Source organism: Prunus persica, chromosome G3, assembly GCF_000346465.2.
Source record: "Prunus persica cultivar Lovell chromosome G3, Prunus_persica_NCBIv2, whole genome shotgun sequence".
Taxonomy (NCBI): domain Eukaryota; kingdom Viridiplantae; phylum Streptophyta; class Magnoliopsida; order Rosales; family Rosaceae; genus Prunus; species Prunus persica.
This window is the reverse complement of record NC_034011.1, coordinates 9,312,269-9,329,931: the sequence shown is the minus strand read 5'-3', so window position 1 is coordinate 9,329,931 and position 17,663 is coordinate 9,312,269. Positions and strand designations below refer to the sequence as shown.

Here is a 17,663-nt window from a genome sequence, read left to right as displayed (position 1 = left end):
GAACAAAGTATACATCATAATTGCAAATATCATGCATGACTTTATTGAACAAATGAGGTTGCATTCTAAATCGCCTTCGAAAATCAATATCAGAGTACAAAGAAGTTGGGATAAAATAATCTTCCAAAAGATTCTTACCCCGAAAATGCCTATGTTTGTCCACATTCCGGCGGCGGCCGACTTGTGAACCACGGCGACGACCTTGGTTCTCTTTATCTTGCAAAGACACTGCTATGAGAACTTGTTCATCGACTTGTCTCTGCAACTCATTGATTTCATCTGCTCTACGGTTTCTCTCATTTGTTTCTCACTCTTGCCTCTCCAAGCATCTCCTAAAATCTTCCATTGAGAATGAATGAAGTATGAAATCTAAACTCTGAGAAATGAAAATATAGGTGTGAGAGGTATGAGCTGAGCCTCTGATTTTATAGAAAATTTTGACAAGATAGACATGCCACGTGGCTTGATTTGATTAGATGATTTTCTTATTTGAAATTTGAAATTCATCCGAAATTTGAACCCAAATTTATATGAATTTTGAATTTTGAAATTCATTCGAATTTTGAATTTTGAAATTCATTCGAAATTTGAACCCAAAAATTTATCTGAAATTTGAATTTTAAAATTCATCCGAAATTTGAATCCAAAAATCTTATCCGGAAATTTTATCCGATTATGAATAGTCTTAACACGTAGGAACCCGGAAATCTTATCTGAAAATATTATCCAAATTAATTATTTTCATTAAAAAAGTTGTGAAAAAAACAAAAAAAATGAATAGTAATTGCCCTTAGCCATGACAATGGGTGGAAACACAAAATACTATTTGCAAGGGCAACCACTATTCACGTGAATATTAGCTGCCCTAGCTCCCCCCTTGCCATGGCTAAGGGCAAATGGGTGAAGTTACTAATGTACGCGAGGGTTCAACTTGGGCGGAAAAGAGGGCTCTGCTTACTTGGCATGGGTCATGAAACGGTGAGCATGGGTGAGAGAGGTGATTTTCTATAAACGGTGTCGTTTTGGTTATTTATGAAGGTACCCAACGCCCCCCTTTGTTCTTAATTTCCTTCCCACCATATCCTAAAAACAAAATGTATTAAAAAAAAATAAAGAGGCCAATTTCCTTTCTTCTTTTTTTCCCTGAAGATAGGGAAAATATATTTTTTGGGTTTCCTATTAACACTAAACATAATAAAGATGGATTGATTCTGTTATCATCCCTTTCATTAGGAAATGTACTAAAAAAAAAGTGTTAGATGGAAAAAAATGAAACAAAACTTTCCCATTGTGCCAAGGAGTTGCGTTTCCCATTGTGCCAAGGAATGATTTTAAATTTCTACAGTCGACAATTCCCTTAACAAACAGGTGTCTATGTATTTATATATATAGGAGGACCAAAACCTTACAACATACAAAATACAACAAATTGACAAAGATAATGAGAGAAGCAATGCCTTGGATGATGATGCTTTCACTTGTTCTTCTCCTGGTTTTTCATGTTTCTGCTTCATGGGCAGCCTCAGCTTCTGTCTATGACAACTTTCTTCAATGCCTAAACACCAACACAAACCCATCATCAACCCAATTGTCCAACATAATCTATGCCGAAAACAACCCTTCATACTCGTCTGCTCTAAGAGCCTACATCAGAAACTCAAGGTTCAACACCACTTCAACCCCAAAACCAGTCCTCATCGTCACGCCCTCAGCTTCATCTCATGTTCAAGCCTCTGTTGTCTGCGCCAAACAGCTTGGCATACAGCTGAGAATCCGAAGCGGCGGGCACGATTATGAGGGCCTTTCTTACTGGTCTGATCAGACCTTTATTGTCCTTGACATGTTCAACCTCAGGACTGTGACTGTAGACATTGTGGACAGCTCGGTTTGGCTGGAGCCACACTTGGAGAATTGTACTATAGGATTTCAGAGAAGAGCAAAGTTCATGGCTTTCCTGCTGGAATTTGTCCCACAGTTGGTATTGGTGGGCACATAAGTGGTGGTGGCTATGGAAACATGTTGAGGAAGTTTGGTCTTGCTGTTGACAATGTCCTTGATGCTCAGATTGTTGATGCTAAGGGGAGACTTCTTGATAGAAAAGCCATGGGAGAAGACCTGTTTTGGGCCATTAAAGGAGGGGGTGGAGGAAGCTTTGGTGTCATTGTTGCATACAAATTGAAGCTGGTTCCTGTCCCAGAAACTGTCACAGTTTTCCAGGCTGCGAGAACGTTGGAAGAGAATGCAACCAAAGTTGTTTCGAGGTGGCAAGAGGTGGCGCCAACCACAGATGATGGTCTGTTTATGAGGCTGCTGTTGCAGCCAGGGAGCAACACTGTTAAGGCCACAATTATGGCTGAGTTTCTAGGCAATGCTGACCAACTTGTGTCATTGTTGGGGAAGCAGTTTCCTGAGTTAGGTTTGAAGAAGGATGACTGTAAGGAGATGAGCTGGATTGAGTCTGTTCTTTGGTGGGCTAACTATGATAATGGGACCTCCCCTGATGTGTTGCTTGATAGAAATCCTGATCATGCAAATTTCCTGAAAAGAAAGTCTGATTATGTTCAAACCCCAATTTCCAAAAGTAGGTTGGAGTTAGTGTGGAAGAAGATGATTGAAATAGGCAAAATAGGTTTGGTTTTCAATCCATATGGTGGGATGATGAGTCGGATCCCGGCCTCTGCCACCCCTTTTCCACACCGTGCTGGGAACTTGTTCAAAGTTCAGTACTCAGTGAGCTGGGGGGAAGCAGGGGCTGAAGCAGAGAAGAATTATACCACAGACACCAGGAGACTTTTCAGGTTTATGACCCCATTTGTGTCCAAGAACCCAAGGAGTGCTTTCTTGAATTACAGGGACCTTGACATTGGTGTCAATAAATTTGGTAATAGAAGCTATGAACAGGGGAAGGTGTATGGCTTGAAGTACTTCAATGACAATTTTGAAAGGTTGGTGAAGGTGAAGACTGCTGTTGATCCAGCAAATTTCTTCAGGAACGAGCAGAGTATCCCCCCTCTTCCAACTTTGAACTCAGACCCTCCTCATCCGATCTTGCACTTAGATGCGAAAGATGGCTCGAGTTCCAAGCTTTCAATGGGGAAGGTGAAGCTAGTACTGGCTCTGCTGGTGTACTCGTTTATTTCTTTTTAATTTTGTATTACTTACGTTTTGTTTTTAGGTCGAGCCGAGATATTAGTTAGTTCTTAGCAGATTTGCAACCCCTCAATTTTGTACTGTGGTAATTGGTAGAAAGAATTTTTGTTCGAGCTTATAGTATTTGGAAATTTAATTTATTTTTTTACATGCATCTTCATCTTACTTCTCCAAGATACAAATCAAAAGATACTTGAGAAACAAGAGTGAATATCTGTACCGGTCCCCTAGAGAAAAGAAAAAGAGAGTATAATTCACAGGGAAAGTTTCAACGTCTAACAACAAAGCTCACTTTGCCTCCGACCAAGACTTCTTCACCTTGAACGGTCAGCAACAATACGATTACAATCCGTATTACAAAAAAATGACTTGTGAACAAACAGGCATGGGGCTCCACCCCACTCTCTCTTACAAAGAATTGTTCCACACAATTGAGACTCATCTGGACGAAACTCAGATTAAAGGAAAAAGTAATGAATGTGTCAATCATAGTAAAGAGGTTTAATTCTTACGTATTTCAGCCAGCACTGCCCAAGTCTATGCCCATAAATATCTGGAGAATGGCAACCGCTTTCAAACGGGCAGTATACCCATATATTACATCTCTTTTCATTAGGCTTGGCACGTTTACCTTGATCCAAGCAAACCCTAACCGGTGAAAAGCTAAAGCTAAGGCTTGTATCTTAATTTAGAGATTCATCATAATCTGTATGAACTTCCGCATGGCATTCAGGTGGAGGCAGCCCGCCAGGCAAAATTTGATCTTCTAGAGAGAAAAAAGGAATATATACATCAACATATGGAATAAGTCTCTAACAGAACAAGAATAATATTAATATTAATAAATCTCTCAACACTAGCAGATAAGTATCATGACATTTGGAGTTTTGTAAAGGAAAATAGAATGTGAATTTGGGGGGCTACTGCATCATGGACAAATATGATTATTTTGACCAAAAAAGAAACATACACAGTTCACAAATAATGACCACACCTGCTTCCTCATGACTAACTCTGGAATTTGACGCCTCTGTCTCAATAGCCAACTGCTTAGCTTCTTTTAGTTTTTCCTTGCACCATCTTTCAACAAATTAATGGGAACAGCAGTTTAGAAGGAGAATATGGGTGGGTTTACATGCAATTAAGTTCCAGAATGAGTAGAGTAAAGCTTTAGCAGCATTTCATTGTTAAGCAGAATATGTTATAAACTTGTAAGGTACAAGTGAAAGAAGCATTGAATATTAGAACAAAGTGCCAATCTTGCTGAAAAAGAAAATTAAAGGATGTAGAAGGAAATTTCTGTTGACTACATATAATGAAAAGAGGAGGAAGAAGTGGCATCAATATTGACCCCACTAAAGCCGCATGATACAATATTTCCTAAGCTTTCAGAGTTTGTCAGCAATGTCGAGAAATTTAGTTTCAGATATCATACACTAAAACTCAATAGAGAAGAAAACATAAATTCATAATCTTATCAATTTCAAGGACAGATTTGTCAGTCACTGTAAGATGCTCTGTGGTTTAAACGGGGTAGGCACAATTGCATGACAATTAACTATTCTAGTGCAAAACAAAAATTGCCTTGAAATACAGAAAACAAAATAAGATAAGCTAAAGAAATCAAATTGAGGCGCACTGACCTCTCTGATCAGTAACATTTGCTTTGGGCCTCAAGATTTTCAACCTCTCAACTATTTCATTGGTTATCTTCAGTTTCAAAGGCTGTGACAATTCAACCACTACCTCTCTGCAAAGCTCCTTCTTTAGTGCCTTTACCTTTTGAGCATAAGAAAGAGTCCTCCCTTAAATTAAAAAAGTTACAGCAAATCGCTCTACCACTTCAATCCAACACATGTACCACCAAAACACTCAAAATGCATCTTACCAATCTAATGAGCTCAAACGGTTCAGCTGCTTTTCGAATCCAAACTGATTCCTCCATTTTCCCAATCTGATTAGGAGTGTACTCAAGAGCTGAACTAATACATTAACAGAACATTTCCTTAATTAACCAAGCATTCAACATTGAGAAACGTCATCATTTGCAACTGGGTTATCAGAAAAACACCTCAAAAAGCCAGTGGGCCATTCAAAGCAACAAGATTTGAACAAAGCTTATAAAATCACAAGCTAGAGAGAGAGAGAGAGAGAGAGAGATATATATATATATAAAGAAAGAAAGAGACGTACTGGGACGTGAATCTCTATCGCAGTAGATGTACAGAGAAGCGTATTGAGAACGAAGAACATATAGAGCAACAACAATGTTAATGGAGGAAACAATGAGAGTGGTCATTGTACGAACAGGCCCCATTTCGCTCTACATTTAAATCCCCATTCTCCTACCATGAAGAGCCATTCCTTCGTCTCTTCTCCTGCATCCCACCATATCCACCTTCCTCTTCACAGATCGATCATCACCAGAGACAAATCAAAACCCAAAAGCCCAAAGATGCTTTTGGGTGAACTGCATACAGAAAATTCCTTTAAGCTCCCAAGTGCTACATTTCACAGGTCAAAGCTAAATGGCAGCGGCTGCCACTGGGGCTTGTAAAAATCAATGCAGATGGGGTTGTTCACGCTGCATCACGTCTTGGTGGGATTGGGTTTATGGCTTGAAACCATGCAGGCTCTTTTCTTGCTTGCAAGTTGGTAGTGCTCAATGGTGTTTCAAATTCCATGCATGCCAAGTTACTGGCAGTAAGAGAAGGCTTATTCTTTGCTGCCAAATGGCCCAGCTGATTTGTCCCACCTAGGATGCTTAATTGAAGACTGTAAAACACTATTGGTTAAGGCATGCGGGGAGGGCTGCTAATGGGCACCTTGTTAAGGAATCCGGATTTCCTTCAGGATGTTCTGCTAGTTGATACTTTGTAATTTGTTTTTGGATTTGTACTCCTTTGGCATGTATGGTACTCTTTCCTACCCCGGGGTTTTTCCCATGTGTTTTTCTCCGACAAGATTTTAACAAGGCCACGCAAAACACACCCCATGTTTCCGCTTTCTATTCGAATGAAATCTACCTTATTCTCAAAATAAATAAATAAATCTAGCTGCAATAGGAAAATCTTAATTGAAAAAGAAAATGTATACCACCTGCCTGACTAAAATCAGGAATTATCCTAAATAATTTGAACCACCAAAATATAAGTCCAAATCAAATAACAGCTATAAACTTTTTCCAAAGCTGCAGTTATAACATTTTCAATGCAAAGAATAACCCTGACTAATTGAAGTAACAACTAATGAGTTGTAATATAACATTCCTATAAAGAGAATATCAACTTGCGGTGACAGTCAGTCATTTCTTTGTTTCCACAAAGGACTGAAGATAAGAAGCATTATGAAAATATCAAGAAATACTGATCAAATCTACTGTGAATACCAATTTAGCAGCTCAACTCAAAGTAAATATTTTTGGATGTGCCAACTTTGTAAGATTTGTTAACCCAGAAAACCCATCAAGGGGAAAACTGGGGGACCAAGCCAGCAAGAGAAAATCCACTATCAATATGAAGTAAGTTAAGACTTGGAACATTGTTTTCAAGCAGATATTTGTGATTAAAATTTGTTAACATTTGTACATTAAAAATTCTCTTTTAAAGTTGGCCAAGGTGTCACTCAATTTACAAACTTGAATAATGACATAACAAAACCGGCATTGTACTGGTTCTCTCTCTTCTCCTCTACTTCTCGTCAAGTCCTTTCCACTGCTTCACTAACTTAACTGGTAATTTCTCACTCCCATCCAAACCCAGGCCTCTCATCATCCTCCATAAATGCACCCAGCTGCAGACAAATAAGATTTTTGCAATGGGGATCGCCAAATAAGACTTGCCCATGCTATCCTCACTATTCTATTATCAATGGGAGATACTCTCTCCTAAAATTCTGCATCCTCCCTCTATCAGTTCTACACATTGCCGCTATCACTTCCATAAAAGAAATACAAATGGCTTCTCGGTTCCATTTAAATAATTACCCCAATCTTTATTTTTTCCCCAAGGGCTAAACTGATACCACTACACCAAGTACCATATCATACTTGTACCAGTACGTCAGATTTTACACCAATATAATCTGAGGATCTGGATAATAAGGGTCAAAACTCCAAGAGACCTGCCCTCGGTTGCCTTTGATGAGGAGAGAATGCCATCAAGACAAATGCAACCATCTCTAAGTTTCTCTATGTCAATGTTTATAACTTGTAGAAGATTATATCTAGACGAAGACTATACAAGAAATATCCAGTTAGCTCCTCTAATTGAGTTTGACTAATTATTAGTGGGGTAATGTATTTCAATTACGAATACGGGCAAAGCTATAATTTGAATATCTCCTGCCTGTTTACCCTTTATTAGTCTCTTCTTTGCATAAATGGAAAAGGAGGTATTGTTTGCTTAAAATTATTAAATAAACAAATAAACATACCACAGTCAATAACACCTAATTTGATCCCTAAAATAGAAAGAAATAGGATCCTATGTTTATGTTTTGGGTGTTTGTCTCATTGTTTTTATATCCAACCTATTTTGTGCTTTTAAGAGTAAAACATTCTGAATTTAGGGTTTAGTATTTACAGTTTATGCTGGGAAAATAATTAAATACAAGTCTATCAGGACATAACTTTAGATACCCAAAACACGAGGCACTGGATAGCAATAAGGAAACAGAATCTTCCAGCAATTCCTGTAATGAATATTGTGTCTGCCTGGAGTAATTTATTTCTGTTTGAGGGATATATGGCCTAGATAATTAATCTCTTTAAATTTCAAAATCAACGAAGCTATGGATGATAAGAACACCTAATAAGCCAAGTCTTATTTTGTGCCCTTCCATAGACATGACCACTAATATTCTGATCCAAAACTATTATAGAAAATAAAAATACATCAAAAATTAAATATTAACTTACAACAATGCATTAGCTGGTAACTTTAGGTTAGAGGGGAAGCAAGGTTCAGGGTATTTGACTCAAACTCAAAAACTCAAACCCTCCAGATGTAGGTTGAAAGTTGCCACTCCATGAGAAGTTATTTAGCCCACTGTAAGGCTGCATTATTGCCACCGGTAGAATCCCTGTTTCATTCTAAATTCCTTAAAAGAACGATCATCTGATGCCACGTCTGCATCCAAATTCACCAAATCAAGACCTCTAGTCTCGCCGGGAAGCTTGCACTCTGCACACCTGCATCAACATTTCTGACATTTAAGGTACAATACTCAAATTTTATAAGCCATTCAGGGAAAAACAAAACGGAAAGAAGCTAGTGTTGCTATCATTATTCTCTTTTCAAGTTTACTGCTGTATAAACACCAGTATGTGCAATGTTGGCATTCTGTCATTGCAGCAACTCCTGTACAGAACTTTTCTTATATGGGCAAAATGCAAACAGAGTGGTAAGATGATATTGTCTCTTAATGGCTTAACTATGAAAAATTTGTGCAACATCTTGCCCTGCTTCTACAGCAACAAGGAGCGTGAAAGCAATCTCAACACCAATACATGCATTCATCAAATGCCCGTTTCATGCATATAAGGATCAACGTTTTTAAAATGAAAAATGCCCTATTATGACCAACGTTTTAAATAAAAGATTTACGGTAAACTGTGTCATTAATTGAGAGAGAGAGAGAGAGAGAGAGAGAGAGATGAAGTAATGAATTCCAACCAAACAGAAAAATATAGGACCAACGCTTGAAAAATTCGCGTGCATGTGCATGTGTGCAATTTACATGTGCCAATAAAGTAGAAACACTTGGCCATTCTCTAACCAACAAAGAATAAAATTCAATTCATGTACGATTGAAGACTGAATCCAAAACATCACGACATAGTTCAAACAGCTCCGGAAACAAATCACAAATATGCTTAAATACTTATGAATCTTTGGATCATAACAGCAAACAAACTCATCCACACATAAATTCTTCTGATGTTAAGCAATATTTAAGATACAACTCTTCATAAGAGGTAACTAGGGCATGCTGAACCGAAAAAGGAAAAGGAAAAACCAACTACCACAAATCCAGCAAATCTACATAAAGTTAACCATTCAAAGGTAAAAATTTATTGAAAGCCATAACAACCATACCTTGAATTTATGTTCAGTACTTCTACATCATTGCCCATCAAAATGTCCTTGAGAGAAATGAAGCTTGGAACATGACTAATTGCTTCAAAATATGGACTAAACCCACGAAGCTTAAGATAAATTAACGATCTGTAGTTTCTTGGGTGATAGTAAATCAAAGTGACAGTGGAATGGTTAAACATCAACAAACCCCCATTTTTTAAGTATCTCATTGGTTCATATAAACCTTTTGGCCACCACACACCATCATCAGTCTTAATAGAAAATCTATTGGTCCAAGATTTTTGTGTACCATAATCTTCCATTACCCACACATTGATACAATTCTCATGAGCATAGCATACACAAAGAGAACCTCCCAAAAGTCCCAAGCTCACATGCTGACATTCCTCCAGTTCAAAAGGAGGTGTTGGAACTGAGTGAAATTGCTCATTGTCAAAGTCAAAAGACGCTATCTCATATGAACTCTCATAGTAGAACCAATAAAGCTCTCCATTCAGATAAGTAGGCAATGTCAATAGCATATATGCTGCTGACGTGGGAGCAGTACCAAGAGATTTCCATGAACTCTGCCCAAGTGTGTACAACTCAATCATCCGAACTAGATTGGGTGTTCCTTGACTAAAGACTCTCAACACCTTATATTGGTTAGTCTTCGGACTGTAACCTAATGCACAACGTATAGATAATCTCTCTCGACTCTCATCCTCGGAAGCTTCAGGAAGTTGTATAAATTCACCCGTTATTGGATTGCACACAACAAGAGGGTCGTTGTAGAATGTTTCAGCCAAGAAAAGCAAGCCATTACACGAATTCACATACATGTATTTGTGATCCAATGGCTCCAACTTAATGCAAGGTTTCCTTTTAGTTCTACCTTTCCTATTACGCATTGCATGGATGGCTTGGTCAGCATTCCGCAAAGGGATCTTGAATTTGGCAAAATTCATTCGGAGGTGAAAGTGGATACATTCCGATGTGCCAGCATCACCGACATAGTCCTTCAAGTCAAAATCAGACTTCTCTTCCAGCTCAAGCAAGTAAACGGTCCTTGACACGCGTGTTGGGGCAGAGGGTCGGACCAAAGGACAGGCCTCAGCTTGTGCAAGGTGCAGCTTAGCAAATTCATGGTCTGAAATCAGAGAATACCAAGCCTTGCAGACACGTTTGCACATGATAATGCTCCTTATCGGCAGCTTTGTTAGAACATCTTGAAGGACAGACTTTGGAAGATCTGATATAAAAGGACCCATTTCTTGAATTTGTTGAATTTGTTTTCCTTTGTTTCCTATTTCGATGGCCTTAGCTGTTGATTTTCTTTTCCTTGTCATGGCTAATATATGAATCTATTGCAGAAATGCACAAACAAAAAAAACAACATTGTTTCAGACGCCATAATTAACCCACTTTGATTTGAATCCAATTGAAGAACGACATGCTTAAATTTATTATTTTTTTTTTTTAAACACAAAGTAACAAAATATTAAGAAGGTAAATACAGAAACAAAGGTTTAAAAGGATTTGGAATGAGAAAATTGATCACCTTGAAGATTGAAACCCTAGTTGCAGTTGCAGTTGCTGATGCAGAGAGAGAGAGAGATGAAAACCCTAACCTCTAATAGGAGAGAGAAAGCCAATTACTTTCTACTACTTTGAGGTTTCTGCTTGGGTGGAGACTCGAGAAGATCGTTACCTCAAAAACAGGTGACGAAGATCACAACCAAGCTTTCATTTCCATGAACAGAGCGTTGAGTTTGAATTGACACAAGGAAGGAGAAAGGAGAAGGGTTCCTTGCAGGAACTCAGGGCATCAGTTATAAGCTATGAGTTGAGTGAGTGCCTGATATCACAACCTGGCACAAGGCACGCGTGGCTCCTCTTCAAGTTTACAAGTGTCTTCCCTTTAATTATTTAAAAATATTTTTTTGTTTTTGTTTTTGTATAGCTGATATATAAAAACCAAACTAAATTTTTTTCTTTTCAAATTTGTTCTAAATTAATTTTTTTTTTGGGTTCGATTTTGTGTTTACCCTGAAAAATAAAATCAGGCCCAAACATTTTGAAGTAGACATAAATAATTATTCCAATTTTGTTCTTTGTTAAAAATTACTACGTTATTGATGTCCATGGCCCTTTTTTATGTTTTATTTTTATTTTCTAGCTTAATCCAATGACAACTTTTGTGGAAGTTAGCCTAGTTTTAGAATGTTTGGAAGAAGAAGAGCAAAACCTTATCGTTTTAGAAGAAAATGAAAAAGATTAATAAAGCTTCATGGGCTTCTAATGAATCACATCAACCAAAATATGAATCTTCAAGTGATGCTAGAGTCTTTCTAAGTTCCCCTCACATGATTGTAATAGAAGAATCATGATTCTTTTACGGGGTAATATAATGAGGATGACAAGAAAAACAAAAGGATATAGTGAAATGCGACAGACATGGAAGAAGAACAACTACTACAACGACCATGAAAGAGAATGTTGTCATGAGAGAGAGAGAGAGAGAGAGAGAGAGAGAGAGAGAGAGAGAGAGAGAGAGAGAGAGAGAGAGCTTACTTACTATGAAACCCTACGTTAGAGATACGCGAGGCTTGAATGGATTTGGAAAATTCATGGGTATTCAATTAGAATTCTAGAGAGTTTAAAAAGATTTCAAAAATTCAGGTGTTTTTAATTTGGATTTATACGAGCTTTAAAAGAGTTTCTACAAGTCTGGGTGTATTCAATTCAGACTTGTATTAACTTTTAAAAAGTCCATATAAATATAGGTGTATTCAATCAGGTTTTTTAAAAAGTTCAATAAAATCTAGATGTATTCAAAAATTCATATATTTGGAAGGATTTCATTTAGTGATAAATTTTGGTAAGTTTTAAATTGAGAGGTATAAATAACAAAGACCATAATAAATCTAACCTCCCCCCCCCCCCCCCCCAAAGATTTCATCATACGCTAGTTTTTCTCTCTACATATGTCCTAGCTTTTCTCTCTGCAGAAGACGAACAGTTTCCTCTATCTGTAAAGGTACGCTCCCTATCTTTTCTTTGATCAATACCTCTTTGCGTTTTCTTTTTCCATGATTTTTCTTCATTGTATATTTTTCTTGTTAGTAGGGTATTGTTTGGAGTTACATGTTTTACTTGTTATTAGAGTTTAGCTAGGGGTTAAGGTTTATGCTTGGTTTTCTTCTCAAATATCCATCACTACTAAAAAAACACACACTATCTACAGATCCAGATTTGTCCCCTAAGTTAAGTTTTGAGACAATAAATTGTCTCCATTAACTAGTAGAGAGAGACTATGCAGCCACTATTTTTACATCAGTATCCTAGTTTGGGGTTGCAATTGTTTTTTGGGTACCAGTTATTGAGTCAGTCCTTCCCTATTTTCCATTAAAGAAATACCTTTTAAGACACAAGCCATTTGAGTTAAGCCAAGTCATGTTCAATGGCTCCAAGCTTGGGATCTGATATTTGTCATGGTGTCTATTATATTATACACTAATCATGACATATCAGTTTGCAGTCGTGTACTCTTCAAACAAGACAGATCTGAGTTTTACTATCTTCTCCCCATTCATATATTTTAATTTAATAATCTGCACTTTTCAAATAAGATTTGGGAGGCTGATTTTTATATTATTCTGTTGACTATATTTAATTCATCAATGTTATGTAATTGCCTTGAATGAAAACTGAACACAGCAATCTAATATTTTATATTATCCAAACAATTTTACACAGCAGCTGCATATTTCATGTTATCCAAACAACTTTACACAGCCCATGCTTGATATCGATATGATCCAAAAATCTTTACACATCAGCTGCATATATTTGGCCATTGCTACTTATATTCAAAAGGTTCCCATGTCTGTTATAATAAGGTGCCAAACTTCTCAGAGTAGATTTCACTAAGTGTTACTTGTTCCTCACCAAGCCTTTGCATTGCCATTTTAGATTGCTCATTTGCCTTACTCTGCATTGTCATTTCAGATTGCTTATTTGGGCCAAATTTATGGGCACCGGCCCATCTTACTATTGGGCTATATTCTACCAAAATTGGAAGTCAACCCAGGACATTTCAAAGGCTCAGGTCATTTCAAAAGAAGGTAAATGGAATGAAACCAATTACATAAATAAATATTCACAAGAACATTCGGGGGAGTTGGTAGAAAGGTAAAATCAAAAATCACTCCCCATAACCATTAAATGCTAGAAAAGCATGTTGAGTTTCCTTTCCATACTCATGAGGATCTCGTCAATACAATTTCATTTTACAAGGGACGAACAAGAAGTAGGAGAGTTGGTTGTCAGAAAGTCAAAACTGATCATCATAAACTGACGCTTGATGTGGGTTTTTCTTGTCATAATAACTACTACTCCCTTGTTTGCTGGAGCAAAAACCTCTCAGCAAACATCCTCCATATATTATGGAATCATCACTCATGAAGATTTCCTATAAATATAGGAGGATGTGAATTGGATCAAAGTCAGCAAAAAATTCAATCAAGACAAAAACTCTCAGTCATACTAACAAAAACCAAACAAGATCAGACGATCTCAAAAGTCTTCAAACTTAGAAGCAATCAAGTTGTTTGGTTTGCAAAAGCCACCCAACTTCCAATGAAACGGGCAAAACTCATATTTCTAACTTCAATTCGGTTCAAAAAAGCACTTCACAAAGAAAACGAGATTTCTCTCATTACAAATTTGGTTTAGAATAGATTAATCAAGTGGAGTTCAGGTTTTTCATAATATGAAAACCTCAACAAATTTCCAGAGACACCTTGATGTCTCAGAATCACCAAAATAGCTCTAAGGTGATCCCCAGCCAAGCAGAATATGTACTGAAGTGAGATTCCAAGTCAGCAATTGCTAATCCGGCCACTTTCAATCCAGTCCAGACCTAAGTGATCCCAGTTCTGCCCATTTGACAAGCCACACCATGGCTCAAATCAATTATAGCTCTGCCAATCTCAATATTTGTATCGATTTCCAGCTGATCCCTATTAGTTAAAGGTGCTGACGTGCAATTCCAGTACAAATACATACAGTCCAGCCTGAATCACATACAACAATCAAAGCAGAAGTCAAACCCCAATGTTCTAATGTCCTTCTGGACATGGTAGTCTCTTTGTTTGATTGTGTAATAAACAGTTCTCTTTGAACTAGTTTGCTTTATTTTCAAACACTTATTTGGGTTAGACTTACTAGTTTCACAATCACTTTATCAAAAGTCAATAGCTTGGGGCGCAAGTTATTACATTTCATAGTTTATTAAGGTTTTTAACTATTAATAGTGGCACTGTAACATCCCGAGCCAACAAATTATTTTTATTTAATTATTTAATTGTGTAATTATATTTTTACCCTTGGGAGTAGGGATACTTTAGTCACTTTTTGTTTGGAAAGGAATTTGGGGAATTGAGTAGCACTGTTGCATATAACTCGTGAATACGAGTTCATAGACATGTGGCAGGCTCAATTTAGAGTTAAAATGAAGAAGTTATAATCTACGGAAGTGGAGTGGCACAACCGTAAATATCGCAAAGTTCCAATTTAAGTAACATATCAGATTCTTTTTTTCTGGAATCTCTCTCTCTCTCTCTCTCTCTCTCTCTCTCTCTCTCTCTCTTGGCATGACTTTATCTCTCTAAGTGGGCGGCAGCAAATTTCCGACGGTGATTTCATCTCTGTTCAATGTCCAATTCGAGCAAAATTAATTGCAAAAGTTTCATATTGATGTCCTTTATCTAATCCACCCATTTTTCCAGCTCGAAAACCCAAGGAAATGTGGAACGACTGGAAGTTCGGGTAATTTTTGAAGTTTCCAAAGCCGTTTCTGGCGATTCCGACGACTGGTTTCGTCGATCCAGGTACCCAGGCACAATGTATAGCTTAGGATGAACTTGCTCACAATTGAGCTAGCTTTGGACTTGTTGTGAGTGGACATTTTTTTTAAATGAGCATTGTTTTTCAAACATAGAATTGCTTGCATAAATATGATTTGATTGGAAAATTGGTTATTTTGGGTTGATGAGATTATGAGATTTTATTATCAGGCTAGTCTTGGCTTTTACAATGTGATATGTGATTTCCTGGGATTATTATTTTATTATTATTATTATTATTATTATTATTATTATTATTATTATTATTAAAGTATTTGAATTTGGGTTTCGGATTACGGTGATGTTGGATTTGGGATTTTGGTTATGTTTATAAAATTGGATATATTTTGGGATATGGGATTTATGTGATTACACACCATTTGTTATACTTTCCCCGGGTTCATTATGGAAAGGATGATGGAATTATGGAAAAGAATTAAAGTTGGTCTTTGGGACCTATCAGGGCACACATATACTTTTTGGAAGGTGTGTCAAGATGTTAGTCTACGCGTATGACTGTATTCAGCCGCACGTGCCATGTAGGTCCCTGCATGCATGTTGAGGAGCAATAATCCCCTGTTTGGACTGCTTATCCCTAGCCACATATAAGATGCAGGATCCCGACATGTGATTGAGAACAAACAGTCCCCGAGTTGAATTGTTTCCCCTGGTACATATCTTGTTGTGGTGAATGTATGTATATATGTATATGTGTGGATTTATTTCCAGGTTGAGGTTTTTTGGGCATGTGCATTGAGAGTACTCAGCACAAGTATGAACATTTGAAATGAATTTCGGAATTGAGATGAGATGAGATACTTGGCTTATTGTATTTTTACCAGGGTATGGTTGTGGGAAAAAGGATTTTCGGTTTTGATGATTATATTTCATATTAATGGGTTTACTTTTGTGGTGTTGAATTTACGGTTTTACAAAAAGGATTAAATTAACAAGTTTACATTATTTCCTAAAACGGAGGGGTTATTTATATTGAATATAAATGGTGTTTAACCTTGTTTTCATCCACTCACATTTTCTATTTTGCGCCCCCCATGTTCTAGATAGCTGAGGTCGAGACCACCACATCGAGGCATCATTGATATTCGCTCCGTAGGAGTGTGCTATTATCACTCTGCACATTTTATTTTTCTTCGGGTTGTAAACTTAATCTTTAATTGCTCTGTTTGAGTTTGGGTAGAGGGCATGACCCATTTGAATAGTCTTAACTGGTGTGCATGCCTTTACTTTGTGCATGCTAGAAGCTGGGTTTATTCTGGCACCTGTTTGCAAGTATTGTAAATTGGGAAATATTCCAGTTATAAAGGAGATTCTGTCGAAATTTCGATACAAGTCTAATAGTCTATCAGTTTAAGTTGGGGCTAGAGGGCTTTTTAGTAAAGTGGGTCCGACATCTGCTGGATGATGGACGGGAAGCAGGGTTCGTCACGAATTCCGAGAGGAAATCCTAGCAAGGTCTTGTCAGGCACGCTCGCACATAAAAGAAAGTTGATTTGTTGACTATCAATGGTTTTTAGGTCAATGGGGAACTTTACCCTACCACCACAAGAACTACATCAAAACGGGTAAACAGTTCTTTCTTCAAGTCGTTTATTGAACTCTACCTGCAAACAAATTGGAAAATTGCTTTCCAAATGTAGAACAACATTGGTTGCACGTCACTTACAATTGTCAACTGTGAAGCCTCGTCAACTGATATTTCATTCTATCCACGAGTGTGGGTTAGTTTGAAGAATGTTTGGTTCCTTCCCATGTTTCTTCCTCTGTCACAAAATTAAATAAAGTGTTTAATAAAATGAAGAAAGATTGAATACATATTATAGACAGTATTTTACTCTGCACCATCATGTTATAAACTCCTCCCCTCACAAAAGATTCCTCATAAGTTTTCAATAAAACCTATATAAGCTATAATATAAAACTTATACCATACAACTACTCCACTGGGATCATTACCATCCAACTTCCATATCCAACTACCATATAAATTTAGGTCAACCTTATATGAGATGCTTATAAAAACATGACAACATTTATTATAATATTTGCCACTATTTTGGTTCTTGTTATTGGCCATTAACATAAATCCTAAAATCATGCATATGTTATATATATGAAATAATAATTCAGAACCAATGCTTCTGACTCACACAAGCGTAGTGATACTAGGAAAATGTTCGTGTCCCTGTTGTATGGCTCATCTTCAGTTTCCTCCTATTAGCTCTATTCATTGCCGACTGTTTCTAAGCATCCCATCATGTTTTACATAAATAAACATCAGTCTGCAATATATTAGTAAACTCTTACATAATATAAATCATGATTGAACTTCTTACTTGACCTTGAGTCCCATCCCAATAGACCACCAATGCATTCCAATGATCCTTGTGGACATAGTCATCGCCACAAACAAACTGTCGTTAAGTCCCAGCATAGGGTGCATACCAATCCCTCCGTAAGGTGGCCTTAAAGTGCTTCCAACAATCATAAAGCTTCCTTTCAACAG

At 37.2% G+C, this 17,663-nt stretch overlaps 1 protein-coding gene and 1 pseudogene across 7 annotated transcripts; one reads left to right on the top strand and one right to left on the bottom strand.

Moving 5' to 3' along the window:
* Window positions 1,442-3,161, top strand: LOC18783259 (annotated as a pseudogene).
* LOC18782788 (F-box protein At3g07870) lies at window positions 3,341-11,160 on the bottom strand. Of its 7 annotated transcripts, XM_020560009.1 has the most exons (8): window positions 10,792-11,159; window positions 9,249-10,594; window positions 8,069-8,341; window positions 5,344-5,620; window positions 5,039-5,132; window positions 4,794-4,929; window positions 4,145-4,230; window positions 3,341-3,916 (listed from the first exon to the last, which is right to left on the bottom strand). In XM_020560009.1, the coding sequence occupies exons 2-3, from the start codon at window positions 10,577-10,579 to the stop codon at window positions 8,212-8,214; spliced, it is 1,461 nt and encodes a 486-aa protein (XP_020415598.1). In that variant the 5' UTR covers window positions 10,580-10,594; window positions 10,792-11,159; the 3' UTR covers window positions 3,341-3,916; window positions 4,145-4,230; window positions 4,794-4,929; window positions 5,039-5,132; window positions 5,344-5,620; window positions 8,069-8,211. The 7 variants fall into 7 exon arrangements, with proteins under 7 accessions (XP_020415598.1, XP_020415599.1, XP_020415601.1 ...); XM_020560010.1 differs by lacking the exon at window positions 5,344-5,620; XM_020560012.1 differs by lacking the exon at window positions 5,344-5,620 and having other exon boundaries at window positions 5,039-5,127.

Excerpts from the sequence above, each read along its gene's own strand:
- LOC18782788 (XM_020560014.1), bottom strand. The coding sequence starts at position 10,579 with ATGACAAGGAAAAGAAAATCAACAGCTAAGGCCATCGAAATAGGAAAC. Across the intron at positions 8,342-9,248 it reads GTACTGAACATAAATTCAAG|GTGTGCAGAGTGCAAGCTTC; the intron begins GTATGGTTGTTA and ends ATGTTGATGCAG.